Here is a 27,831-nt window from a genome sequence, read left to right on the forward strand (position 1 = left end):
AATTATATTTTTGTTTTTTTCACTTGAAAATATTTCCAGTATTTTCTCTAACTTGTTTTTTTATCTTTTTTTCACAAGGCATCAAGTTTTGGTTTTGAACTGTGTGTATTTTCTGTTAAAATGTGATGTTTTCAATGTGTCTTCCCAATACTGAATTTAGCATGATTTGTGCATGGGATGTTTCAGTGTACTGATATTGTTATTGCATTTTAACTGATGCAGTTTTATGAAAAGTTCTGTATGTGTCCTATTACTCATTTCATAAGGAAATAATATACTAGCAATTAAACAAAAGCAGTACTTGTAAAAAGTTGGCATATATGTAAGTGAGTATAATCATAGACTGGTTTGGGTTGGAAGGTACCTTAAAGACCACCTTGTTCCAACCCCCCTGCCATGGGCAGGGACACCTGCCACTAGACCAGGTCGCTCAAAGCCCCATCCCGCCTGGCCTGAACACTTCTAGGGATGGGGCAATAGGTAAGTGGGTGATCCCTCTTATCTATGTTTGTCAGAAAGTTACGATACTTGTTACTGTAAAATAATATACTTAAGAACCATGAGTAAGAATTAAAAATAAGGCAAAGATATGATACACATTTTGATAAGTACTAGGTCAGACAAAACTGCTGTAATTGTATTTAAAGCTTACTGTATTTAATTTGCTGACACTTTTACATAAAACAAAGTTTCTTTCATGGACCTATAATATATTAAATACTTATTTTCTTAAAATGTAAATGTGCATGTTGATGTGAAATGATTGGGAAATCTGTTACGAAAACTCGTCTCTTTGTATGCAGTTTTGCCTACAGTTTAGCATATGAATTTGCCCAAGCTAAAAATAGTCCTGGACCTGGGCTCACTCCTGTTGGCAAAAGTACTCTTGGTATCTTGGGACAGGGGAAATGAGAGCCATCGTGAGTTCACATGCCACTACAAACAGTCCAAATTTCCTTCTGAGCAGAGCCAGCATTTAATATGTATTTGTTTCCAGGCCAAAGATCATGGGGATGTTCGTCCTCTAGTCCTTACAGTGGTAACCCATTTGCTATTACTGGACTTCGGTTCAAAAATGTTGCATGTTTTATAAGAATCAGACTAGGTCTCCAGTGCATGATGCTGTAACAGAAAAATAATGGGCTACAGGAGAGATAAGTAAGATTTTTGAGTGGCAAATGCATTAAGTCAGTTTAAATCTATTGGTTAAGCTGCTCAAAACTGGTAATGCACTGATCTTGAGCTGTGGCGTGTGAGCACACCTGTTGCTGGCATGCAGTAAGACATCTGCATGATCACCTTGTGCCTAGCTCTTTTTCAGACTGAGTTAGCAGTAGCAGTTTCCTAAGTGTTAAGGTGAAATTTGCAGAAGACTGGTTAACAAAGCATACGCAGTGACTCAGTAGCAGGTGTCTGGTTTTACCTGCTTCATGGATACCAGGACTACAAACTCGGGATGGCTATGGCTGTCTGTTTCTTCTGCCATAGAGCCATGCATCTCAATTTGGACTCTTGAGCTTGGTTTGACCTTCCTTCTGCTGGTGAATCTTGACTGACTTCCACCACTGTAAGGATCGCAAAAGCCTCACTCGGTGGTGGTTGTGAATCTTAGCTTGGCTATTCGCATGCTGCTGCTGCACTTTTGTTTCATTTCAGGTTAGTGCAGTTAAAACCTAAAGTGAGAAGCACTGCTACAGTCTGTTTAACTGGTGTAAAGGTCTTTTAGTCCAGAAGTAGCATATCATTTAGAAATTCATTTGATGGTTATTTACCTCAGTGGTTTTGAAAATGACAATGTTGTTTGTTTGTTTGTTTTTTTCTCATTCTTTTTAACCCCTGTTTTATATGTGTGTTTTTGTTTTTTGGTTTTTTTTTCTTTTCCTCTGCCTAGACCTGGTTAACCATTTCTGTGAACAGGTCCTCAATTTTTTACTTTGTCCCTACTTTCCTGTCGTAGCCCCATCTTCCCCTGGTGTCGACTCCGTACCCTTACAGCGCACAGGCAGTCAACACGGCACACAGAACGCAACAGCGACCTTCCAGAGGGCCAGCTATGCGGCCGGCCCAGCCTCCAATTACGCAGACCCCTACCGACAGCTGCAGTATTGTCCTTCTGTTGAATCACCATACAGCAAATCTGGGCCAGCCATCCCACCTGAAGGGACCTTGGCTAGGTCACCTTCCATTGATAGCATTCAGAAAGATCCCAGGTGGGTGAAACCTTCATTGTCTACTATTTCTTGGTCATGCAGAGGTTTCTAATTGCAGTTTGGTTTGTATGTTTCTGCTGTTGAATATCAAAAAACAAAACCAAAAATAACCTGTGATTCTACATGAAAGATTTTGTTTTCATAACAGTTTGTCTTAATGCTTTACCTTGGAAGGCTCTCATGAGCTTTTCTGTGAAATGAAATGATCAGTGTGGTCTGGAATGTGTGTTTAGCTTGTTTTCAGTAGCACCAGCCCTCAAAAACTTACAAAAAGTAATTTTCTCTGAAAATGGAGGAGTGGTATGGCTCTAACCATTGTGAACTGAATTTTCAAGTCGCTGCTTGGGCAGAAGTTGTTACAGTTCTTGGTTTGTCTGCAGTTCGTATTCATAAAAGCTGCAGAAAAGGATATTCTGGTGCTGGGAAATGAGACTGAGCAATGTGAAGCAACACGTAATCAGTCTTATGCTTCACCCTGTGTGTTGTGCAAGCTTCTGATGCCAGTACGTGGTAACAGAGTATATGTATTACAGCTTTGCAGAAATGGTTGTTACTGTGCATGCTTTTAAAATATATAGCACAACTTTTAATGTTGCTGTGACAATCCTCATAGACCTAGGGAAGGTGCAAGGAGGAAACTTTGTAGGCATGCATACCCCAAGCATTTGTAGCAAATGATCTGACTTCCATGATAACAGCAATGGTAATGCTAACTGTAATCCTCATGCACTTGGTGATTTTGTTCAGTTTTCTGATGGAAAGAAAACAAGTCTTTTTAGTAACTTAAGTTTAAACTTGTTAAAAGTGTTAATTTATACAAAGCTTTTCTATGGCAGATGGTGTGATTTAGTTAGTTTTGATATGTGTAATTTAATGATAGGAGAGCCGAGATTTTTGCCCCCAACAAAAATGCTGGAGGTGTTTAAGTTACAATTTGAAAAGATTTCTTTCCTTGCATTAAAAACCAAATATTCACAACCTGATCTCCCTACTTGTTTAGCATTAGAGCAGTTCTCTTGGTCTGTCCAGCCAGGAACACAACAGCAACTAAATTTTATGGCACATCAGAAACATCACTTCTTGCAGCTACTTCTGCCATTGTGGAGTTTTACTTGTTGAGAAAACGTCTGTCTGTCTTCAGCGTTCCCCCCCACCTTAGCTTTTCCTCCAGAAATCTGAGAAAATATAAATTTAATTTCTCCTCTTCTTCCCCCTGCCTCAGAGCAAACATTAGTAACCAGAGGTCTTTTTCTGAAGCCTTGGTATTCTGATTTCTTTGTTTACCAGAATACAAAAACCCATGGAGGAAGAAGAGCTTTGATTTGTAATTGTCTCATATTCAAACTTAAAGAAAATCACATTAGGGGTGCACTAAACCAGAGGAGAAATGACTATGATCTATATGAAATGTTCTTAGGGGAAGCATGATGATGTTTAAGGCACTATTCCCTATAGCCAGGAAAGACAAATTTACAGTATCTCTACAAGTCCTAGACATAATATCTTTTTAAGAAGAGGTTATCTCTGTCTAGTTGCTCTGTATCACTTCACAACTGTTAGTCAGTTAATATATAGGATATATGCTTGTAAAAGAAGATTTCCTCTTGCAATTCTTCATTGTCTTGCTTTTTGGTTCTTTCTCCTCTTGTGATACCACTTGTGCATTCCTTAGGTAAAGTAGGAGTGCAGGCATTCAGGTATAAATTGAACTTCCTAAACTCTTTTAGAAGGCGTCATTAAAGACTATTGCCAATTACTATTGGATTGGGATTTTGCATGAAATAACTTTTTTATAAAAGAGGTTTGCATTACACTTGATCTCATTGATTTGATCCATGGATTGTGTGTGATGTCTCGGACCTAGTATTGCTGCCCTCACTTGTTGGTTTGAATAAATCTTCCAAAGAAATGTCAGAAGCACACATAATCATGTTATGCCTTAGTCCTCATAAGCTGTAGTCCACCTAGACAGGCTGGCTTTTGAATCTGTGGCCTACAGCAGTTGCTGATCATTCAGCGATTGGAAAGACTGAAAAATTGGAAGGAGTTTGGAGAAAAGCAACAAAAGCAATGAGATGACCTTTAATATGATGCTTTCTATGCATAGATTACAAAAATGTGGATAAACGACAAGTGTGGAAAGGAGGGGACAGAAGACTTCCAGATGCTTGAAAAATTATAATGGAAAGACAGAAATTATTTGGGGTAGCACATGGGACATATAATTAGAAGTACTGTCTTTAGTTAGTAAAAGGAAAACATGGCCCAAATACAAGAAAGACTTTCAATGGCTGTGTTAAGTTTCACTGTATTCCTCAAAGTTTATACTTTACACAGCAAGCAAAAAATAAACACGTTGTTAAGTGGATGGACTTTGCCAGTTAGTAAGTTCTGAATTTCCTTAGATACCTTTTGCTGTTCTGATTAGTTGGCGTTTTCTGTGACTGACATGAATCATGAAGGGGAATGGCAGGCAGCATTTTCAGATAATGAGCCTACCTATCCAACCAGAGGTCCAGACAAAGGCTCACTGACAGAGGAAAATCTGCATGATAAAAGCATACTAATTGCAGGCTTTTGATTAGTGTTTGCTATATGTCAGTCGGCTCAATGTAAGAAATACATACCCAGAAGAGAATGTACTCATCCTAATAAGCAATTAGAGTTCCTAAAACTGAACATTATTTTCTGGATTCTTCAGTTCATGTGGAATTTCCATCTGAAGTCCCAGAAAGATGGTTGGCAGGCGCTGATGTAGTTGACAATTTTTTCCATTGTTTTCACTGTGTAGTTTGGATTACTAATACTCCAGTTTTACATATATGTTCTGAGCTGACATTTGGCAAATGAAATTTTAGCTCAACATCTGTTCTGCGTCATCCAACTTTCATAAAATGCAGTTTAGGACAAACTATTTTTAAGAAGTATCAAGATATTTATTACCCATTTTTTGGTAAAGGATAATTTTTAATTTATACATGTAGACTGTTAGCTGATAGGAGCTCATATAACAGGTAGTAAAAACTCTGCACATCTATACTGGTGGAGAAGTTGAGGCTTTGCTATTTAAAAGGAAATAAGCTCCTTATTGCCTGTCAGAAATAATGCTTAAGTTCCACATATGGAAAACAGGAAAGTTGGCTATCAAATATAATTTACAGATTGACTCTTCAGAGCATTCTTTTATGTTTACTTCATATCAAAAAAGGAAGAGAAATATGCAGTACAGCTGTGATATCAACTGTTTCATGGCATAATCTCTTATATGACAAAGTGGCATAGGGAGAGAAGGAGGGAAAGAATACAATATTTATTTTCTAATTACTGTCTTGCCTTTGGTTCCTACTGAACTGTGAATGAGAGAAGATGTGAGTATTTTAAAGTATCAGAAATATGTATTCATGTGATATTTTCCAGCCTACTTTCATTTAAGAAAGATTAGTCTGTCTCTTGGCACCAAAGAATTATCAAAGATTTGTCTGTTCCTATGCTTTAGGGGAACTGGGGAGCTTTAGAAATAGCAGTGCTAGTATCCAGTGTTCAGTCTGTGTGCCTTCCAGTTTTTGCTCCAAAATACAAACTTGACAAATGTGTGTAAATTACTTAATTTTTAAGTTTTTTAACCTACAAAGAAACAATGTCCATGTCGCACCACTGATAAATCACTTGCTGCATAACAGATGGAAAATACATAATTTTCACATCATTCAATTAAATACATAAGAATGAAGTTTTGCAGTAACAAAACTTGCTTTTGCTTTTTTATGGGCTTGCTGTGTCTGGTTTGATAGGTTGTGTCAACATTTCATTCATTGTTGTGTGACTTCTCTTCCTACCTGCTTTTGTTTACATGCCAGTATACACACATCGTCTCCTTCAAAGAAGCTGGCAAGAAGCTGAATTAACAGCAAGAATTATGTGGAATACATTCCATTAGGCCTACCAAAATGAATTTCAGAGTTCAAATGTCCAGTTTCATATTGCATTGAATTATATTGATCTACATTTACAATTTTCCTTTATGGCATGCCCTTTCCCAAGATACGTTTATTAACCTTTAAAACTATTTCTTAAGAAATGCGGTAATTTGGTGAATAAAGCTGTAGAAGGTCCCTTCTTCATTATAGAGCAGACCACAATAATGATTAGGCTGTTGTTTATTTAAAAAAAAAAAAAAAGACGACAAAACCAAACCAAAACAAAAAAAAAACAACAACCAAAACACTATAGCAGTAGAATCCTGTTGCAACTTTACAAGAAAACAGACTTTTTAAAACTATCTTGTAGTTAGAACTGTCTGGGTATAAGTCAGCATAGGGAAAGAGTTTTCCAGGTATTTCATGATTTAACTGTAATATTTTGAGACGTTTCTGCTCTGTTCGGTGCTTTCAGAGTCAACTTTCCATTTCATTACCTCTGCTGGACTTAATTTCCTCCTAAGCAGAAGATGACGGTGCTGTCTGTCTATCTTCTAAACTTTTAAATTGGCTTTCTTTTCACTTATGAAAAGAAATAATTTAGATCAGAACATTTTGTATGAAATTTAAGTTTCAAAACTAATCTTTTTTTTTTTTTCTTTTCCTGCTGCCTCCCTCTCCTTCCCTCTTTTTTTTCCCCCCAAAACATGCTTTGTTTGCAAGAAATGAGCTAGGGAGTTTCCTTTCTCTGAGTAGCCAGCAGGCACTTAAAAGTGTAAGGAGGTATCAGAGTAACAGTGTAAACCTGCATGTGTGAGAGGTTGGACATCTTGGTCAGAACATGTCTGGTAGCCTATTTGGGAAGGGTTGTCACCTTCAGAAAAGAACTTCTGGTGGGCTAGAAGGTCTTGCTGTGACTACAGTATAGCTGCTGGCAACACTGTGCAGCACTGCTGTGGTCAGTGCTGAAATGTGGGCTTGGGTTTTCAGAACCCAGAGGACTCTTGGTGGTGTTGGTGAGTCTCTGGCATAACTCTCAAACCCAAGAGGTAGAAGACTGAAGTTCGTATTCCTGGTTTGAATGAGACAGAACAGAGCTTGCAGATGTACCTCCATGGGCTGCAGGGGCACAGCCTGCCTCACCGCGGGCTTCACCACGGGCTGCAGGGGGATCTCAGCTCCGGTGCCTGGAGCCCCTCCTGCCCTCCTTCTGCTCTGACCTGGGTGTCTGCAGGGCTGTTGCTCACATATTCTCGCTCCTCTCTTCCACTGCAATTTGTTGTGCAGGTTTTCCCCTCATGTCTTAAATATGTTAACCCAGAGGCACTACCACTGTTGCTGATAGGTTCAGCCTTGCCCAGTGGCCAGTCCATCTTGGAGCTGGCTAACGTTTGCACTTCCAGACATAGGAGAAGCTTCTAGCAGCTTCTCACAGAAGCCACCCCTGTAGCCCCTATCAAACCTTACCACACAAACCCATCACATCTGCCACTTGAAGAACAGCAGCAACAAAGCTCATTCCACTGTTTCTTTCTTAATCTCTTGCATTTTTTAATGGTTTCATTCATCCAGGAAGTAGCAGGTGTACAGTGTGCCTCATGCTCACGCTGTCTGTAACTTATTCCTGGTTCTTGAATGGCTTAACTGAGCTTCTAATGGTGAGTATACGTCTCAGTGCAGTTTCTGCCTTTGTTTGCCACACATTTTACTCAGTATCCTGTGGCTCATTTGCAGACTTTGACAGATGCAAAATCTGCGTGGTGCCTTTCTGTGATTACAGGCTGTAAGAGCCAGAAAAAGTTGTAAATATATTTTTCCAACCAGACATTAAAAACATGGGGAAGAACCATACTTTCAGGCTTTACTGGGCTCATGTAAGCTGTTACAATCTCCTGGCAAGATAAACCACGTAAGAAGCTTCTCAGTAGTAGCTCTTGGACGTCTCATCAGGTAAATAGATAATAATGATGTTACTGTTGACGGGAATGTGGAGAGTAAGTTACATTTGTAAGGTGCTTTGAAGTTACAAGGATAACATTATCTTACTTCCATGGGAAACGTGATGGGAGGGAGGGGACGGAAATGTGTTAGGTGAAGAAGATGAACAGGGAAAATTTTGAAGAAGCTTGCTAAAATCAGGACACATAGTCTCAAATTTTTGCATTAAAAAAAGCAACTGAAAATCATCCTCAACACTGAGACATAAATTGCTGTGCAGAGGTTGTTAGTTTCTGAAGCTGGACCTTAATGTGCTATTGCATAACTATTTTATAGGCAGGAAACAAAAGCTAGCTAATTTTATAGCCCTTGTACAAAATACATCATTAAGAGTGCAGGAAATTTCTGTAAGAGATAACACCAGGAGTTTGATGAAATAATGTTTCTAGCATAGAGTTGAGCTAAAAATGATGAAGGGAAAGAATCATTCACGACTTTTATTAGTTTCTAGCAGAACTTCATAGCATTTATAAATTAAGAGCCTGACTGTGAGAACCCTAGCTCACTCGATGTATACTAACTATGTTAGATGGGAATAAACTGATCTCTGCCAGCTCACTCAGGATCGGAGCCTGATGTGAAGTCAAGCCCCTAGCCTTTCTTTCTCCGGTGCATCACCATTTCTCTGGTGATCTCCACCGCCTTCGGTTAGATCTTTGTCTCACCCCCCTCACTGCCCCACTCCAGCAGCTTGATGAACAAGTGAGGTTCAGAGATGCATCACAGTTCTTAGCATTTTTTGTTTCCTAGGAAGCAAAAGCCACCACCAATCCCATAGAAGTCCTATAGCCATTGTTGCCGGGGAAACTTCTAGTTTCTAGACTTGCTGTGAAATATTCATTCATTTTACTCGTTGGTTGGTTGGGTTTTTTAAGCCACTGCAGCAACAGTGGGATCACTTGCTATATAACTTGGCACCCACCTATAATAATTTGGGGATTATGTTTATCCTTACCATGTTAAATGGAAGAATATAGATATCTGAAGACTTGTAAAGAAGTGGTAAGGGTTTTTTAAGCCCAAAGAAGGACAGAGTGAGATCTCTAGGTTTCCTGAATAAGCTAAAGGTAAAAATATGATGGAGAAAGGTACATGTGGAGAAAGGAGGAGCTGTGCAAACTCTGTCCCAAGGGAAAACAAGTAATTTACTTCGGGAAGTGAGCAAAAGCTACACAAGTTTAAAGTGTTTGGATTTAGGTTTTTACTCTTTAAAAATAATTTGAGTTTACCTTGGTAATCCTTTTGTTCCATACCAGGACATGATTGCCATGGCTTAACCCTAGCGGGCAACCAAGCACCACATGGCTGCTCGCTCACTCCCCCTCACCCAGAGGGATGGGGGGGAGAATCGGAAAGGAGTGTAAAACTCAAGGGTTGAGATAAGAACAATTTAATAGGTAAAGCAAAAGCTGCACACTCAAGCAAAGCAAAGCAGGGAATTCATTCCCCACTTCCCATGGGCAGGCAGGTGTTCGGCCACCCCCAGGACAGCAGGGCTCCATCAGGCACGATGGTAACTCAGGAAGACAAACGCCATAATGCCAGACATCCCCCCCTTCCTTCTTCTTCCCCCAGCCTATATATACTCAGTATGACATCACATGGTATGGAATATCCCTTTGGATAGTTGGGCTCACCTGTCCCGGCTGTGTCCCCTCCCAGTTTCCCGTGCCCCTCCAGCCCTCTGCTGGTGGGGCCCAAGGAACTTGGTATGAACATCACCCAGCAACAACCAAAACCGTCACTGTGCAATCAACATTGCTCTCACATCCAAAACAGAGCCAAAATACAGCACTGTACTAAATACTAGGAAGAAAATTAATTCTATCCCAGCTGAAACCAGGACAATGATGTATTTATTTCATATACTACATTTCAAAGAGGAGGGCTCATTTTGGTTTTATGCTGTTTGATGCTATGTTTTTCCTTCTGCCTACCTGAATTTGAGCATCTCTAATATAAAAACTTTGTTTGAATGTTTAGCTCTGGTTGCTGATAAAGCTAAAGAAAAGTTGGGGGGGGGGGGGGGCGGGGAAGCGGGAGGAATGAATGCTGACAACTGAAGTGTAACACAGTTTCTTAGTAAATATAACTCCATTACCACCTTAGCATTGTGTCGTGTTTCTGCGTTACCCTCTCAGAAGCTGTGCTAATTGGCCTCACTTGTTCCAGCTCTTGTTATTACTATGGGCAGTGATCCCTCCTCTTGGCAGTCCTGGCAGTCCTGGAAAGGTTCAGAAACTAAATTTCCTGTAACTGCTTTTTATGCAGTTTCATTGTCCTTAAAATACTCATGCTTGGTAACTTCTCTCAAACCACTGCAGACTAACACAGTGTTTGCAGTTCTATAGTCCTGGCTACCTCCTCATGGAAACACCTATCTAATTCCGACCTGGCACTTACCTATGCCTCCAAAAATCAGCAAGGTTATTTGAACAACAGTTTTGCAGTATGAGGTTCTCCTGTTCTTTCTTTGTAAACGTTTTAAGTGCAGAATATCGCGTGACCTTCACTTATGAAACAATTTCTGGTAAAGAAATTACCTTAAATCACGGGGGTCAGAACAATGGGGGCATGGGAGGGATAAATTCCTATTTTATTTCTTAACATGTCTCAAGAAAGAATCAGGAAAGTGTTCCAGGGGTGGATTCCTCTGGCCTAAGGCCCAAGATGACGTTTAAGATGTTAGGTATAATGTTCATGACCTGGGATTTTCCCACTAGCAAGGCACTGATGTCGGTAGAAAATTACCATGCTACTTTTGCTCGTCCACAAGGTGACACGGGGGCAGCCTGTGACCATAGTGCCCATTGGAGAGCATGCTGCTTGGAGGGGACCCGCCCGTGGGACTGACTGTGTGGGGACACGGTGCTAACTGGAGACCTGCTGATCCCATGCCCCTTGGATTAACGGCAGAGCATTGCCATGCTTGCAGTCAGGCATTGCTGGGTGTGGGTGGTGACAGGGTGGGTCAGCCTCACTCACCAGCTGCAGGGGCTGGAGCTGATGCTGTGTTGCAAAGAGGACCTGAGGGAACCATGTCAGTGAAGCCCAGGATGGCTTAGGGCTCTGGGCAGAGCGTGAACCTGGAGCAACCTACATTTTTTTGTATTTCTGTGGAGTTGATACTTTACTGTTGGCCAAATTATATTGCTGCTGTCCACTTTCTGGTTCGATACTTGGAACTGCCTATCTCTGGAACACGAGTGCATGGTTAGTTATCTGCTTGCAGAGGGTCAGGGTATCTGAGTCTACTCACAACAGATATTTTGCTTTTAATAAAGTTTACTTAAGTTGAAGACAAAATATTTAACTGTTTTAGACAGTCTTAATTTGTGTCCAGTAATTCACGGACAGAAGCGGCCTCTGTTGTTTGGTGATGTGATCCTGTAATTACATAGGTGTTCTTATCATTATACCTAAATTTATGGCCTTGAATGGCCTTAAAATGGACGTGGTTTGGGGTTTTTTTCCTGCAAGAAATTGGCTTTTGTAAGGGGTTAGCCATTTCATGCCTTTTTGAGTTTTCTGTATAGCTCTATGATTCCTTCCAGTAGCTTTTAATAGGGAAGGATTGACATTCCTCTGCATTGGGAGTAGTTGCCAAATGTCTTCTAAAGCTCTGGCAGCACACAGGTTGTCACACAGAGAATCCTTTAGATGTTTTGATGTTAGATAGCTTTTTTCTGAAGAAAAAAGTGGGATAAAGGGGTTTGATTTCTCTGGTGGCTTTACCATCCTTGTTGAGAATGGAGTTTGCCGTGGGTAGCCAAATCACAGAACCCCCATTTAGACAGTACTTTTTCCTTCACATATGCAGGAATTCTTTTAAATACATAAAATCTTCTCTGCGGGGTGAAATCTTCTTTGAATAGTGTTCTCTAGTGGAATTTTTTTTTCCATTTGTCAGCAGCTACATTTTTTAATGAAATTTTATCCTAAACTGTAAAGGTTTTATCTGCAGCTGCTAAGGGATAACAGATCCTGTCAGCGGCTGCATTTTCTGTGGCACAGCTCCAGCAACCATCTGTTACCTTTCTGCTTCTGCACGATTTGCACACCAGAATGTCCCTTCCTGGGAATAAAAAAAAAGACAAACACCAACCCACCAAAAAAATGCCACCACCACCACCGAACAATAACAACAGAGAAGTGCTGCACAAAACCTTCCTTCTGAAGTATGTAAGGTTGTATACATTATTTCAGTAAAAATGGGGGTCCAGTTCTTGAGTCTGCTAAGAGACACTTTCAAGCAGTTTGGTTATGCTGTATAGGAAGCAGGGGGCTGCGTTTTCACAGGGGAAACTTCCTAAATGAAATCTCCTTGTCAACAAATGTGTGTGTGTGGCTTTCACGGAGAAACTAAAGAACTGATACCTCAAAATGCATGCTGAGCACCTCTCCACCTTTTCCTTTCCAGTTATGGGTTATCACTGATTCATTTTGCAAGTCAGATACGTGGAAATACTTTCATTGAGGACCCTGTTTATCACCCCCTATATGCATGTAATTGTATCACTTGTACACATGGGTACAGTGAAACCGAGCCTAATAGTTCCTAATCCCCAGCAGGTTTATTCCTAGGCCAGATTTGCCTCATAATAATAAAGCAAACAGCTTCTCAGAATGATTTGAAATGTGAATGCAGAATCCTTATTCTTGTTCTGTTACATATTCATTGACATAATGCTGTCTGATACTGAACTTACATCTTATGTCCCCTTGTTACTTTAAAATAAAATCAGTTTGGCTTAGATTTTACTTTTCAGTCATGTTAAACATGACTAAGTTTCACTCTGTTTCACCGAAGTGTTTCTGTTGTGGTTTTGGGGGGTATTTTTTTGTTGTTTTTTTTAATGAGCAGTAAGAATGGGATAAAAGTCATCAGCTTCTCAACTGTTTTTCAAGAACCTGTGATGAGAAGTCTGCACTTTACTGCTAAAAGGAAAAAAAAACCAACGTGTTTTGGAAAGGTGAAGGGAAGAACTGTTGGAGCTGTTTTCCTTCACAAGAGTGTTTATGGAGGGAAAATATCAGAAAAATAATCTATGCATCAATCTTTCTCTAGGATTTATTTCAAAGCATTATTTATATTGCCTCTGTACAATTAAGAATAGAATGAACGGCGGAGGAATGATGGTGCTGGTAGGTGACAGCTGAGACGGGCAGAATAATGAAGGTAGCCTGTCACACTTGTCTTGATAATTTCAGCGTAGCCTGAAAGGTAATGAAATGCACAAAAAAAGTTTTCAGAAACATTTTAAAATAAACTATTTATGAGCACACTTCTCTAACATTTTAAAACTCTTTGGAAAAAGAATTCTCTGCACATGGTGTTGATTTAGTTCCTTGGTATTGCAGGGTTCTTGGGAAAGCTAAGCTCTTGGTGCTTCCATTTGTGCTGAATATAATAATACATGGTAAATCTTGCAGTCTTTTCAAAGAGTGTATTCTTTTTACTTTGTAACATAACTTTGGATGGAGTAAATGCAACAATGCAAAGAAACTTCTAAATGGAAATTTGACAGTGAGTCTTAATCAACAGTGGTTAAGAGGCAGATTTTGATTTTCGGAGCCCTGTTAGTTTTCGTAAGAAAATTAAGGTGAAACTTGCGTCTGACATTTTATTAGAATAATAGGGAAACTAGTGAATTTCAGAAATTCAGTGATGGTGCTTTGAGGTTCAACATTTATTCTCAATATAGGCAGAAACGGTCGTTTTACTAATACGTTTTTCTCCACTTTGTGAAACTGCTTGTGTAGGGAGGGAAACGTTTAAAAGGCTGTTGTCAATTTCACAAATCTGCAAAGAAAAATATGCAGGGAAAACTTTCTCAGCCTATTTCCTCTAAAATGCTCTTGTAGTTTCCCCGTACCTCTGTTATCTGCAACATCTGAGTATCTTAGCCTGTTCACAACAGTTGGAAGCAGTTTTGTGGGTTTTTTCCTACTTTCAGACAGATAAAACCTCTTGATTCAAACAAGAAAATAACATTTCTTGGATAATAACTGTCTATTAAAATAACTTACCACTCAAATGTTAAGATGTCAATGTAACAAGAGAAGCATTTTCTGCTGCCAAGATCTCTGTAGAGTAAGGATTTTGTTTCAAACTGGATGTCATGGATCCAGCTTTAAAATTTTAATTAAACCTATAGTGAAACATGGTTTAGATTTTTCTAGTAAGACTGAAGCTTGAACTTATTTCTCAGGGGTAAAAGCGAAAAGCAAATAAACTTATATTAGAGCAAGTAGTAGTTTTCCTGCTGGCATTTGGTTTTGGTTAGTAACTTCAGAAAAATAATAATGCTCTTTTGAAATAAAAGCCAGAATGAAGAATGGAAACTAAATAGAGTAAATGTAGCTTTTGATTTTTCATGGAATTCAAAGACTGATTGAGTGCTTAGAAGGCTCAGAGGGAAGAGAGATGGCTGCTTTTAGCTGAGTGTTGTAGTATTGTAAAAAATATGATCTCTGACTTCATTTCTTTTACCTCAGGGAAGGAACATTTTTGGGAAAGAACATTTGCTTCCCCATTCTCCCCAAACCCCTGTAAAATTTAGGCTTTGTAATACTAAAGTATTATCCTAAATACTCTTAGGATCCCACTGAAAAGGAGACTATTGTGAATATTTATGTATTTCTCTCAATATACACATGTGATAGTGATAATGATGTAATTCCCATGGGAAGGTGCAAGGTGGAATGGAGACTATGAAAAGTTCTTGGTGAATTACTGGCCTGCATTCCTTTTTAATATGGAAAACACAGGTAAAAACATGGATTTGTGCTGCTGTTTCTGCACATCTTGCTAGTATGTAAATGTAAGTGGACCATTGATTTCATTTTGCTGTACATGCTACAATAATTTTATGCTACGTTGCATAAAATTGCATGTCTTTGTTCCAGAAATCTTGTGTTTGAAATGAAATGCAGAAAGGTGGACTGGCGACAAACAAGAGAAAATAGAAAGGAAGGCAGGGTTAAAAACAAAAGTAGTCAAATTATTTTATTATGTCAATAGGTTTACTTTTCTGAATCAGCTAAAAGCTTTTATTCTTCAAAACAAATAATTACTGGTATCCCCAGACTGCTTTTAATGTTGTTGTGTTTCACTGTTACTTTAGTAAGCATGTCTAAGTAGAAAACCCAAGGATTAAGGAAGGGGATAGTTTCTTTCTGAATAGGTCAGCTGTGAAAGTCTGTATGAAGAATGCTATGTGAAAATTGTAAAAATCTTTTTGGAAGACATGAACAAATATGTTTTCAAGGTTGGTGTTAAAAGAGCATTTCAGAGGGTGCAGCACGGGGCAGAAGTCTGAAGGACCTTGGACATCTATGAAAGCTGTGTGGAAAATGTAGCCAGCTATAGTCAACAATCTCATGCTGTCACCTTGTAAAAATCAAAACTGCTGTGAAAGCTTGGTTGCTGGAATTAAAAAAAACCCACGTCTTTCAAATAGGCTAACAATCTAAATGCTAAAGTATTAAGTATAGTTAACTAACTCAGAAGAATAAATTGGTTTTCTTTACCACTCCACACTTAACATTTGCAAAGCCGTAACTTACTCTGTACACATATAAATATATGTTTGTGTATATGTGTATGTATATAGTATTAAGTAGGGCTTCTGAACATGTGTTGGCCACAGAATGTCATGGAAAGCAAAAGTGCAGAGCATGGGATTTTCAGTAACGGGACACTGGAAGACCTCCTGCCTCTACCCAGCCTACAACCTTTATGCGGTTTGTAGGAACTTCAATCTTTGTGTATATAGTATAAATACAAACTATAAATATACACAACATTTTATATATAATATGTATACATAGATGGATTATGGATTCTACATGTACATGGCATGGAGCTACATGCTGTCAGCATGTACATGTAGGTGGGGATAATGGGGCACAGGAGCAGGGTGTGATTTTTGTTCAGAGGTGTGTCAGATGACTTTGTTTTATAAGAAACAGTAGGACAGGTACAGTGTGAGTGGATTGTCCTTGGCAATACAGTTGGCTGTTGCTGAAATTAATTGTGTAAATGGTGATAAACACTTTGCCTGATGTAGACCGCAGTCTCTCTGGCAGTTTTCACACGAAGGCCTCATGTTCAAAGGACATGGTCTTTCCAGTGTCCTCTTTAGAAGGAGTGTATGGCCTACTTCAGGTAGAGTCATTGCCTGTATCCTTGTACGGTCTTTGCACTGGTCAGCGCAAAGTATCTGTCTGCTTTGACATTATGAGCTCAGGAACTGTGTATTTTACATACCCAAATTCAATTTACAGCAGTTAGTTTTATTGATACCATTGGGATTTGCTTGATTATAAAATGGAAACTGTGGTACCTTCTGCTGACAAGCATCTTAATGAGTGGACAAGTTCATTTTCAGTATTTTAGTAACAAGCAAGTTTCAGAAAATTTAATGTTTTTTCCATGGCTTCAAATACGGAGTAAGTATGGGATGCATTTTATAAAACAAATAGAAGTAACCTGAGTATTTACAGAAGTCTAGGGGTTTTGCCCTCGTTCCACATTATTGAGTTGTTGTAGCTTAGTACTTTACCTCGGACACTGTGTACACTAACACAAATCAAATTTAGTGATCAACCAAACTGACGCTGCAGCAAATTACTTTTGCATGCCTATTATATGAAGAACCAAAATATGTGATAAGTGTAATTCTGAAGTGACAAGGACTCTTCTGAATCGTTTTTTGTCATCTGGTATGTCTAAGAAAACCTGACATGTTACTAGGGGTGTGATATTTGGAAGCTCTGCCCCAGAAGAGCCAATGTGTAAGACTGAAGTTCTTGTGCTTTGTTTCGTGACTGAGTTTATGATGAAAAAGAAAGTAGCTTTTCAGTTCAAAAGAGGTGAGGAAGTAAATAAGTTTTGGTTTAGTCCTTGCTAATTTGCTTGCTAGGAGAGGTTGCTGTCCATGGAAGACCTGTGAATAAGACCCAAACATGTCTAAACTTCAAATAGTATTTATACTTCAGAGTGTATTACATTTCAAAGTGTAATACAGCTTTTTGTATTAAATACATATTTGTTTATATTATGTATTTCACATACATGTAACCAGATCCTTCCTTGTGAAACCAGCAGTTTGCTGTATAGGACAGCAAAGTTACTATCTTTCAAATGAAATTTAGTCACTGGCTGATACGGTGTTGTTTCATTTTGGCATTGTTTTTATATTTGAATTGCACAGAACTGTTTTTTTCTTTGTAAGGACAATTATCCCTGACTAGGGTTTAATTTTACTATTTAGAGTTAAAATCTCTTTTTCTGAGGAGTTGTGGAATAATGTAAAATGATTGCATGTTGCATCACGTAAGAAGGTGCTTCCTTCTTTTGGGTAGGAAGCAGGCTCCCAACATGCTTAACGGCAAATTAAGTTTTATAGCCTATTAAGGAAGACTACTCTTCATGGAAGCTCAAGAAATGAGGGGAAGTAATAAAAGAAAATTTTCTGTGTTTTTTTGGTAATGCTGGGAAATCTCAAAACCTCTGCAATAATACAAAGCTGGTAAGAGTCAAGTGAAGAATACCCCTCTTGTGTTACCTCACCTGCAAACCAAAGACTTCGGTCTCTGAAGTCCTTAGAATAGATATGTTCTTCCTGTCATGTTCTGCTGTTTGACACTTTAGATGTAGTTGAGTGATCTTTAACAAGTAACTAAAAATACATGGGAGAGTGACAGATATAAAACTAGTATGAATTAAAATGGCCAGAAGATTGACATGGAAATGTTTCTTCTGTAGTTGTTGAAAGAAAAGCAGAAAAAATGCTTAAGACTTACAGTAAAGTAGACTTGCATGTGAACTCCAAGAGCAGTATTCCTAGTTGTAAATTTACTACCTTCTGTTTTCATCCTACGAGGTATTCCTGGCTCTTAGGCTTCTGAATCCTTCAGATTTGAAGTATGGCCTGCAGGATGTGCAATTTTCTATCTGACATTTAGGGGAACTGTAGCATACAGGTGTCCTGCCAGATAATGCTTCCTTGGAATTGCTGTCAGCCTTTATTTCCCTGTTCTTATAATTTCTAGAGCCTCGATTAACGTGCTGTGTGCCAGGGTGTGCAGCCATCTCATCAGCCATCATTCACAACTCTAAAGCATTCTCTGCTTAGAGTGGGAATTCTGTCCCCTTGCTTCATGAGCATACGTTTTTTACCCCCTCACAAAGCAGAATATAAAATTATTTTTCTTGGGATAAGTACTACTCTACTGAAAGGGGAGGAATTCAGAGCAGAATTTCATTAGGTTTGTGTTAAGTGCCGTGCCTAGCTAGGACAGTGAAGCTGAACTCTTGCTTACATGCAAGGAATGGTGAAGAGGCAGTATGATGATACTTCGGATATGAAGTTTAAGGTTTTAATACCTCATCATTCAGAATAACTCATAGGGCAAATTAAAACTTAAATTTGGTAGTGGAAGAGAGGCACATGCTTGCTAAGGGGGGCGTATTCCTTGCTATACGACACACAATACGCCTATGCTCTATCAGTCGATGGTCCCCACCTTATTTATTACTTGAAGTTTCCTTTCTGGCAGTTTTCTAGCTGGCACAGCCTGAATTTTTCAGGAGTAGGTCTAACAGCCCTGTTGGAGTTGATAGAAGAAGCTGTGAGTGTTGACAGTGAGCTGCTGTTGAGAAATTATTTTTCGATTAGTTAATGGTGGAAGCCCTTTGTGTGTATCAGACTTCTGGGAAACAATGTCTGGATTTCATTTGTCAAAGTTACTGGATATATATTATGTAATTTAAAAATATCCTTTATCCTCACTTCACCTTGGAGTTTAGGGAGCGTAGGCATATTGATGACTAAAAGGTGTGCAAAACCTGATTATAACATGATTGGTGTTTGTTTTATAGGTAGGAAATATTTTTTTTCACATTAGGTTACTTGGTCTTTGAGCTAGTTGGGTGTGCGTAGGAGAGGATGCCTTTTTTTGCCTCCTTTCCTCCCCCTGTCTACTCCACAAATTGTAGTAAGACTGGAGCAAAACTGAAGAGACATGCAGTTTCTGGTATGCCATATGGAATGCCATCTGGGGGGAAGGGAGAAAAAAGCAGGGATCAGGAATCTTCTGTCGTGGAAAGCTAAAGAATATTTTGAGAATTAAGACTGACCTGAAAGCTGGATCTTGCCATTACTTGCTTTCAGTTATATCAAGCTGACAGGCTCAGTAACTTTGGAAGTCCTGCGGAAGAATGCTGTGCTTAAACAAAACCAAGAAGAAGGGATGAAGTATGCCTTTCCCCATGGAAGAGCACTTGCCAAGGAGTCCGAGGGTTCTCACTGCAACAGATTGGTAAAGCTGAATATAATACAAAACCATGCATTATTCAAATATGGCATTCCTGAATGTTTGCTGTGTTAAGGTTATTTTAACATGTTCTGAGGTGAATTGTCTTTGCATCTTCATTCTGAATTTACAAAACAATTTAAATATTCTAAATTATTTCAAACAAATTTCAGTTTGTTCTATGTCTTGTCTTTTTATTTTTATATGGTCGAAGAAGCACATAGATGCATTCAGTAAGGAATGTGGCCTTCTACTGCTTTTAATGACTAAAGGAGGAGTCGTACAATTGCATTTCAATCTTTGCATTCTAAAATATTAAGCTGTGCTTTCCAATACATAAGTAAAGTTTTTGTTTAATGGAATTTGACCGTAGAGAGTATCTGGATTATAAAATGCTGAGAAGAGGTTTCTAAATGTTTTCACATAGGACAGCTTTCTTCACATGCTGATTTACTGTATGATTTCGACTTTGCTGTTTGTTTTGATTACAGTTTACACTTTTCTGTGAAGTAGTAGCTCTAACTTGACAAAAAATTTCATCCAATGACTGTTTGCCAAAGTTTTGTTTCCAGTCTAGTAAACAAAACTTAATAGGCAAAACTGGGGAAAACACCCAAATCCTTAGCAGTTTCTGGCAGTCAGTTATTTCATTTCCATGGAACCTGATTAGGGTGGGATTCCTGCAGTGATGCAGTAACAAACCATGTCTGAGATGTCTTTGAAGGAGAAGTTTATCCTTGCTTGCAGTCACTTACATAAGTAATTATTTTGATATCAAGGTGGTTGTACTGATGTAAAGGTTTTGTGAGTATCATGAGTACTCAGGATAGCAGAGCTAAGAATAAGCTACATAGTTTATTTTAGTTTATGTATTGCTGAAGTGTAGATACTTTTGCTAGTAAGTCCCTATCAGAGCAACCTGTATTGGTTGGAAATTACTGACTTTATGTGGTCATAGAAATGTATTTAAATGAAGTTAATTTACCCAGCATTTCTAAAGGAGATTAGATTGTATAAATGCCATGAGTATTTCAGACATCTTGTGACAAGGGATCTTAATTTTATTTACAAAATTTACCTGTTGTATTTGAACACTTGATCATAACTCATCTGTAACAGAAGGTATAGTATCTGATTCACAAGAAATGCTCTAATATTTGCTGGTCCACAGACATAAAACAGAATGGAAGTTTTCAACCCCTCTATATTCCTAGTGTTGAAGATGATGCCACTTTTCACTAAAGGTAAGCGTACAGTACTGTTACTGTTGTGCAGGCAGCATAAATAATAGAACAGCAAACCTGAGCCAGGCAGCCTGTGTTCTGAGAACAATGTGCAGAACCACGATTGTTCTGCATAGCAATCCAAAAAATGAGGCTATCAGTTGCTGTTTTGTGGGTAGGTGAGGCAGCTATAGCTGAAGGCTGGTTTGAATTGTCAGCGTAAACTGTAGCTTGCGCATACTCTGAAATTACTGCATTTTCCTACAAAAGCTGTCATAGATTGTCAGAGAAATCTGTTTACTGTATGCGAAAGAAAGATACCCGTCTGGGACTTCCAGAGGACAGTATTTGAATGCATGACTGTGTTTACAGAGTATGTTATTTCTAGCATGGATTGATTCTGATTCTGCAAATTTTACCAACCTTATTTTCCATTGTCTTCAGCAGATGACTGATCATACTAAGGGAAGGGATACATGTATGCATGTGGGTATGTATGTGCATGTGTGTGTATCACAGAAACAGACTGAACCTAGAAGTCCAAGAAGGGATGTGAAGGAAGGGAATTACAGAGAAGGAAAAGGGAGGATAAAAAAGGCATGTAGCACCACTCTTCTTTCATTTCTGCTGTCTAGTACAGAATTTTGCCTGTTATGTCACAGGATGACCAGTGTGCTGCTGTGCAGCCCCAGCATATATTGATACAGATTGGCCTGTAAAAAAACAGTCATGATTTACTATGTAATAGTGCTTGTTTATGTATTTTCCTGTTTCAACCTTGCCCATGAAATGAAACACTGCTTTTCTGATTTTTATTAATACTGATTTTTGATACAGATTGCAGTATTGACTTTGAGATAAGTCATATTTCTTACATGATCCCTTTAATGTGTTTTTGCTAGTTGTTCTACAGCCATGCTTGGAAAGCCATGATCCACTTATGTTTTACTGTCACTGTTTGCTTCAGACCCAGTGATACTTGCCTATTCTCCTTAATCCCCTTATCTGCTAATTGGAAAATTCCTTGGAAATTTGTCGAGGTAATACTATCTTAACTTGTAACAGGTAGGAAGTGATATTACTTCATATTTCTGGATCATGTACAGAACTTTACTAAGAAAGATGTCTCAGAATGAACTCATCCTGTAATTGTTAATAGTGTTTTGAGATGTGAGATAAGGGGTTGACCTGGAGTATTTTGTTTGTGATTTATTTTCATTTTTTTGAAAGTGCCTTCTCAAAGGTTTTTGCTTGAGTTTTCTGTGTTGGGTTTTTTGGGGTGGTTTTTTGTTTGTTTTTTGTTTTTAGATTGCTTGAAAGAGTTTGATTGTAAAGGGCATCTGCTTGGCTTTATGGTAGTTAAATACCTGTTTTATGTCCCCATAGCAGTGTGGGAATAACAATACTGTCTTTCGTATGAATGAGTTGTAAATAGCCTTCCAAATTCAAGTTGCATTGTTCAGCCATGCATGATTATAAGATCATCTGGTGAAAAAGCAACTGTACTGCATATGAAATCTTGTTCCCCAGTTTCCACAATCAAACTATTTATTTCATGCTATACACTGTCATTTTGGCCACAGGTTAAATGCAGACATGCAGGTAGCCTATTGCTACTAAAAAAATTTCTAAGAGTGAAAAGGCTGAACACTGCAGTTTGAACTAAATAATAAATGAAAATGAACAGGTTTAATTACATTTCTGTTACAAGTTCTGATGTTTAAAAACATTTGCTATAGAGGATGGGAATATCATCTCATTTGAATATTAAACACAATAACACTTACATGTTTGTCATATAGCACATTGAAAATTATCCATGAAAGATGTAGCATGCTAATATCTCTCTCCATACATTGAAAAAGATGAACTAGACTTCAGATCAAAAAAGTGTTGGCTTGCTTCTTCAGATTTATAATTGGCTTCATATTATTAAACTGAAAATCCTGTGGGATACTAGAGTTTATCTTGAACAACTGTTCCTTTGTGGCCATCTGGGCTTTTAGATGATAAAACAATGTACTTATTTTTTCTAACACTGTGATATTCTGGAGTACAGTGCAAGATCTGTATTAACATCAACTTCCCTAGGGGTCTTCCTCATCATCTGTCTCTTTTACACCCTCAATCCACAGCGTTCTTTTGTGTCCTGCTCACAGACTTTGCTTATATAAAACCCAAAAGGGAAAACGGCTTGTGTCGATTCTGAGCATTTTGTACTTTATATAGGTTAAAGTAGTTTATAAGCTTCCAAAATGTTAATTATTTTTGTTACATTATACAACCTGGAAAGAAATTAATCTTCAAATTTTTAGACTGATAATGATTAGGAATCTTGTTAGCTGTGTGGCCTGCTGTCTGTTTATTACAAGATATTACCAGGGAATGGTTTTTAAGATTACTTCAGTTTTTCTAATACTATTCTTCATAGTTTCATGTCTAGAATGCCTGTCTTGGTTGCATCATTTAATAACAGTGTGATCCTGGCCACAGAAGCCATTTTGCTGTAAGGAGAGGAAAAGGGTACAGTGCTGCAGCCAGAAGCATTACTCTGACAGAATCAGCAGGGGGAGGTCAGCCCTGATGCAAGTGAAACTGGCCCTGAGTCAGCACCACCTGGTTCATTTGTATGGGGACCCAGTAAGGTCCAAATGACCTGAGGGCTCTGAGCTACACTGGTGGGGTTGGACACCCTTAGTCACAATTGATATACGTCTGCTACACTGCCTGCCGCTCAGCTTTGACCGACATAATGATTTGACATCCATACTTGAATTTGGGTGCCTAATGTGGACCTTTTACGAAGGTTGTTCTTCATTGAGAAAGAACAAGTGTGGCTGTGCAGTTGCTTCAGGCTGGCTGCTATGACACTCCTGTTCTAGCACAACCTCTCTTTCCTGCTTGACCAGTGGCTATAAAGACTGGTTAATGGATCAATCAAAAGAGCCGTTCTGTGAGGATTCAGAATATGAAGTAGAATAGCTTTGCTACAATCACTTCTCATCTTGTTTACGTCATTCTGCTCAGGGAAGATGATGCTGAGGGTTCATCATTACTTCACTGCTGTTTAAGTCTCCCAAGATAACTGCTGTTTAGCCAGTGTCTCTCAGCTTAGAAATTAGTGATGCAGAGTCATCACTGACCAGCTATTTTCTCAGGCCAGAGTCAGAACATCTTTTCAAGTACATCACAAATTTTTTTCTTTTTTTTTTGGAGGGGTGGGTGGATGTGAGGGGTGCAGGAGACTCCTAGCCAAAATTATATGTAGTCAGTGATAGAGTGGTAAAGAACATGACACCTTCCTGGAAGATGCTTCTCTGAAGGACTTTCAGGATGGAATTTTACTCTATATTCTCTGATTCTCTATCAGATGATGAAAAGCACACAATCTGAGGATGCTGACAAACTCTTAGAAAATAAAATGGATTATTAAAAAAGAGTCTAATTTCCTGAGATCTTAAAGGTTTGGAAGAGGGAGGAGGCAAGAAAAGTGTGGTAAAGCATCTACCCTAAAATATTACTTCCTTCTGCAAATATATCTTAATTTCCTTGACAGAAGTGACCACTTTGGTTTTAAAACATAGTTCCATATGCCAAACATTCTGGGATGTTTGTGTCTCTCAAATTGCAACTATCCCAAAGATACTCAGAAGATTTAGCCAGAGAAAATACAAAGAGTGGAATAATGGCATGATAAGATCTTTTTTTCAAAGTCCAAAACAGTCCTTGTCCCTGGGAGTCCACCTGCTGTAAGAAATGCAGCTGTCAGTAAAGGGAAAAGCCTGGTCAAGAAATGTTGGATGTTGCAACTTGCTGAAGCCTAGATTTGTTAAAGACTGGTAAGAACGAAGAAAAATGAAAGAAATGAGTACTTGGAAGCTGATGTATTTTCTTCAGGTCTGGTTTTCCACAGTGATAGTTGAACTATAAAACACACACCCACACCCACGCAGATGTTCCTGCGCTTTTATAGCTTAGTGAGGGTACGACATTACTGATGGAAGAGAAAATTATTTATCAATGTGTAAGAGATTCACCTGTCCTTGCAGGCTAATAAGTCTGTCTGAAACAAGGTCATGTTATCAGCTACCTTAGGTGGCTAAATGCCCAACTTTTGAACTTAAGGGGTAACAGTTCTGCAAAGGAGGTGTCTCAGCCTATTTTCTGCACTGAATCTACTATACCTTTGGTTTTATTATTCATCTTTAGAGAGGTGACAGGAAATACTAGTTTACCTTTCTAGAGATCTCCACTTAGCTGATAGAAATGTTACGGATCAGCTACTAGGAATATGTTCAGAGCTCTAGTTCTCCTTTTCTCATTTATATGTGTGCATGCACACAAATGCATATGTAAGTAAAAGGCAAGGAATGCAGAGCTTGCTTAAGAGATTGATCAAGATGATGAAGAGGCTTTAGCATCTCGTGCTGGCACACTCCTAAGAGGGTCAGCTGATGCCAAGGGCCTGATAGAATGTTATTTGTATATTCTCATCAGACCACACCATTAGCAATTTCTTTGTTTTTCCTATAAAGATGGTAGTTGTTGATAATGAATGTCAATATGCATAATCTGGACATTTGCAGTCAGATACAATTTAAGGATTCATAATTTCCTAAAGCAGCATCCTCAGTAGTCCTGCAAGAAATTATTTTCAATCTTTTTTACGTAACGATGCTTAGAGTAAATTGCAATGAGACCTACAGTGTCCTATCATGCAAAAACAACAGAGATGCAGAATCTTTTTAAGGTCTTGACCATACAACGGTCTTCAAAGATTGGAGACAGACAGATATGCTATTTACACTTACAGGCAGCTTATTTACACTTACAGGCATGATGCTATTGATATAGGGATAAATGAGGAAGAAGCAATCCTGAAAGCAGCATAAGCTTGTATGGAGGAGGCTATTCTTGAGGTATTAAGCTTGTTTCTCTTCAGAAGGATTTGCTGACATGCACCACCATGCTTGATGTGTGTATGCTGTGTCTGGTTGTGAAGTTTGCATGGGGTATGTGTGCTGTAGACTAGTCCCTCAGTGAAGCGAGAAGGGAAAACTGGTTTAGGACTTCTTTCCCCTTGGAGGGAGAAGATAAAGAGGATGTGACCCAACTATATGGTGTTAAGAATAAGACTAAATTGCTCAAGATGTTTACAAGGACTATGAAGGTGGACTAGAAGTAAGAAACTTGGACAGTTACTGTGATCAGTGTTCACAGTAGTGTTCACAGTAGATGTAATCATGTACCATGGACACTTTTAAAAATTAGCCCTTGGCTTGATGCAGACCATTTTTTTTTGGATAATAATTGTTTTAACCACACAAAAATTTGCATTAATAACTTTTGCTTTAAAAAATGGTACATTACATGTTGTTGTTCCTTTTTCACCTTTCACTGTGAATGTCTTCCTACAGACACTTGTTTTGACTGGCAAAAGTTATAGCTATAGCCAAACAACACCATCAACATTCTTTCCAAGGCTTTGAATTTATTAATGCTGATGATTTTAAAATCAGTTGCCCGTTAAGAGCCGTGAGAGAAGCTTAGAGACCCTTTTTAAGACAAGATACTGCTAATCAAACTACATGTAAAAAGTGCACAAGTGAATATTGTACTAACTTCCGTAATTGTTTTCCATTGTAGATAATTTATGCATCCTTTTTTATTTAATAAAGATTGTCTTCATTATGTTTCAGGTGTGCATGTACTGCATGATTTGCCCTTATCATAGGGTGCAAGGGCAGCTGAGATGATAAGAAAAACTGGTGTGGAACAGCAGCACCCAAAGCAGTATTCTTAAAGCAGATACATGTCCATCTGTTACACAGTGGCTGCTTCCGTTATGCTTTTTAGACCACTGTTAAACATGCAAGACAGATATTTTCTTTTCTTCCCTGTTCCTTTCAAATTGCTGTTGACTTCTGTCTGAGATTTTGAATAGTCTTTACACTTGTAGCGTTCTGAAAGACAAAGGAGCGTACCATCAGAATTACAATTCTAAGTTAGATCAAAGGTCTGTTGAGCCCTGTATCCTCTCTGACAGAGGCCAACGTTAAGACGCCTGGGGAAGAGGACAGCAAGCCTGTTGTTGTGACAGAATGCTTTTGCAGTCCCCACCAAGTATCACAAGTCAAGAACCTGATAGCTTTACACTTAGCAGTTCTTTATGGACTTGTCATTCCTGAACGTGCCTAATCTCTCTTTGAACACATGTAAGCTTTAGCATCCATCATGCGACAAGGAGGTTTTCAGCTTATATGCACCTTGTGTGAAGATTTCTGTGAAAACTTAACATTTGATGGTTTCATTTGACATCCCTTAACTCTTGTACTGAACACAGCTATAAAAAATAGATCCATATTCCCCTTTTCAGTTCCACTCATAATTCTGTAGATCTCTACCACACATCCTGTAGCTCATTGCTTTTCCAGGTTGAGACATTCCTAATGTATTTAGTAATATATACTATGGAAGCTCTTCCTTGACTTCTAGTGCTCCCTGTCAACCTTCTCTATTTTTAATAAGGCTTGCTTCATTATATTTGTGAGAGGGAGATTAGAACTATGCACAGCATTCAAGATACAAGTGTACCATCAATAGGTATGTTCAGAAAATTATGATGACTCCATTGTCTTTTGTTGTTTTCGTAATAATCACATTCATATTAATTTCACAGATGCTTCAGAGTATTGAGCTGATACTTTCTTAGAACTCTGATATAACCCAAGTTTTTTGCTCTTCTGGAAAAACAATGCATTCCTTGGTTCTCCACAAGATTCCAGTGGCTTGTATGCTTGCATGTGTTCACTAATTCAGTTTTTTAGAATAGTTTCTAAAATTTTGGCCAGCATTTTACAGGCCTGTGGTTCCCCACATAAACCCTGCAAAATTGTTCTTTTTTAATTAGCATTACTTTTATTTGCCTCCCAGTTACTTAATACACATACATTTTTAAGTGGGAGGTTCCACGCTCCGGCTAGTAGTTCTCATTTCACTCTTGCATTCTTTTGCTTTCTTTGGGGCACATACCATCTTAGAATAGTTTGGGTTAGAAGGGAGCTCCAAAGATCATCTAGTCCAACCCTCTGCAATGAACAGGGCTATCTTCAACTAGATCAGGTTACTCACAGTCCTGTACAACCTGACCTTGGATGTTTC

At 38.6% G+C, this 27,831-nt stretch overlaps 1 protein-coding gene across 9 annotated transcripts in view; it reads left to right on the forward strand.

The window, feature by feature from the left end:
* CTNND2 (catenin delta 2) overlaps positions 1 to 27,831 on the forward strand; it is a 680,248-nt gene that overhangs the window by 430,246 nt on the left and 222,171 nt on the right. For 5 of the 9 annotated variants that reach the window (XM_040587098.1, XM_040587100.1, XM_040587105.1 and 2 more), the window contains one exon: positions 1,892 to 2,210. In XM_040587098.1, the coding sequence (XP_040443032.1) occupies positions 1,892 to 2,210 (319 nt within the window). The remainder of the gene's footprint in view (positions 1 to 1,891; positions 2,211 to 27,831) is intronic. The other 4 variants (XM_040587099.1, XM_040587101.1, XM_040587106.1 and 1 more) reach the window with 1 other exon arrangement.

This window comes from Falco naumanni, chromosome 3, assembly GCF_017639655.2.
Source record: "Falco naumanni isolate bFalNau1 chromosome 3, bFalNau1.pat, whole genome shotgun sequence".
Lineage (NCBI taxonomy): Eukaryota > Metazoa > Chordata > Aves > Falconiformes > Falconidae > Falco > Falco naumanni.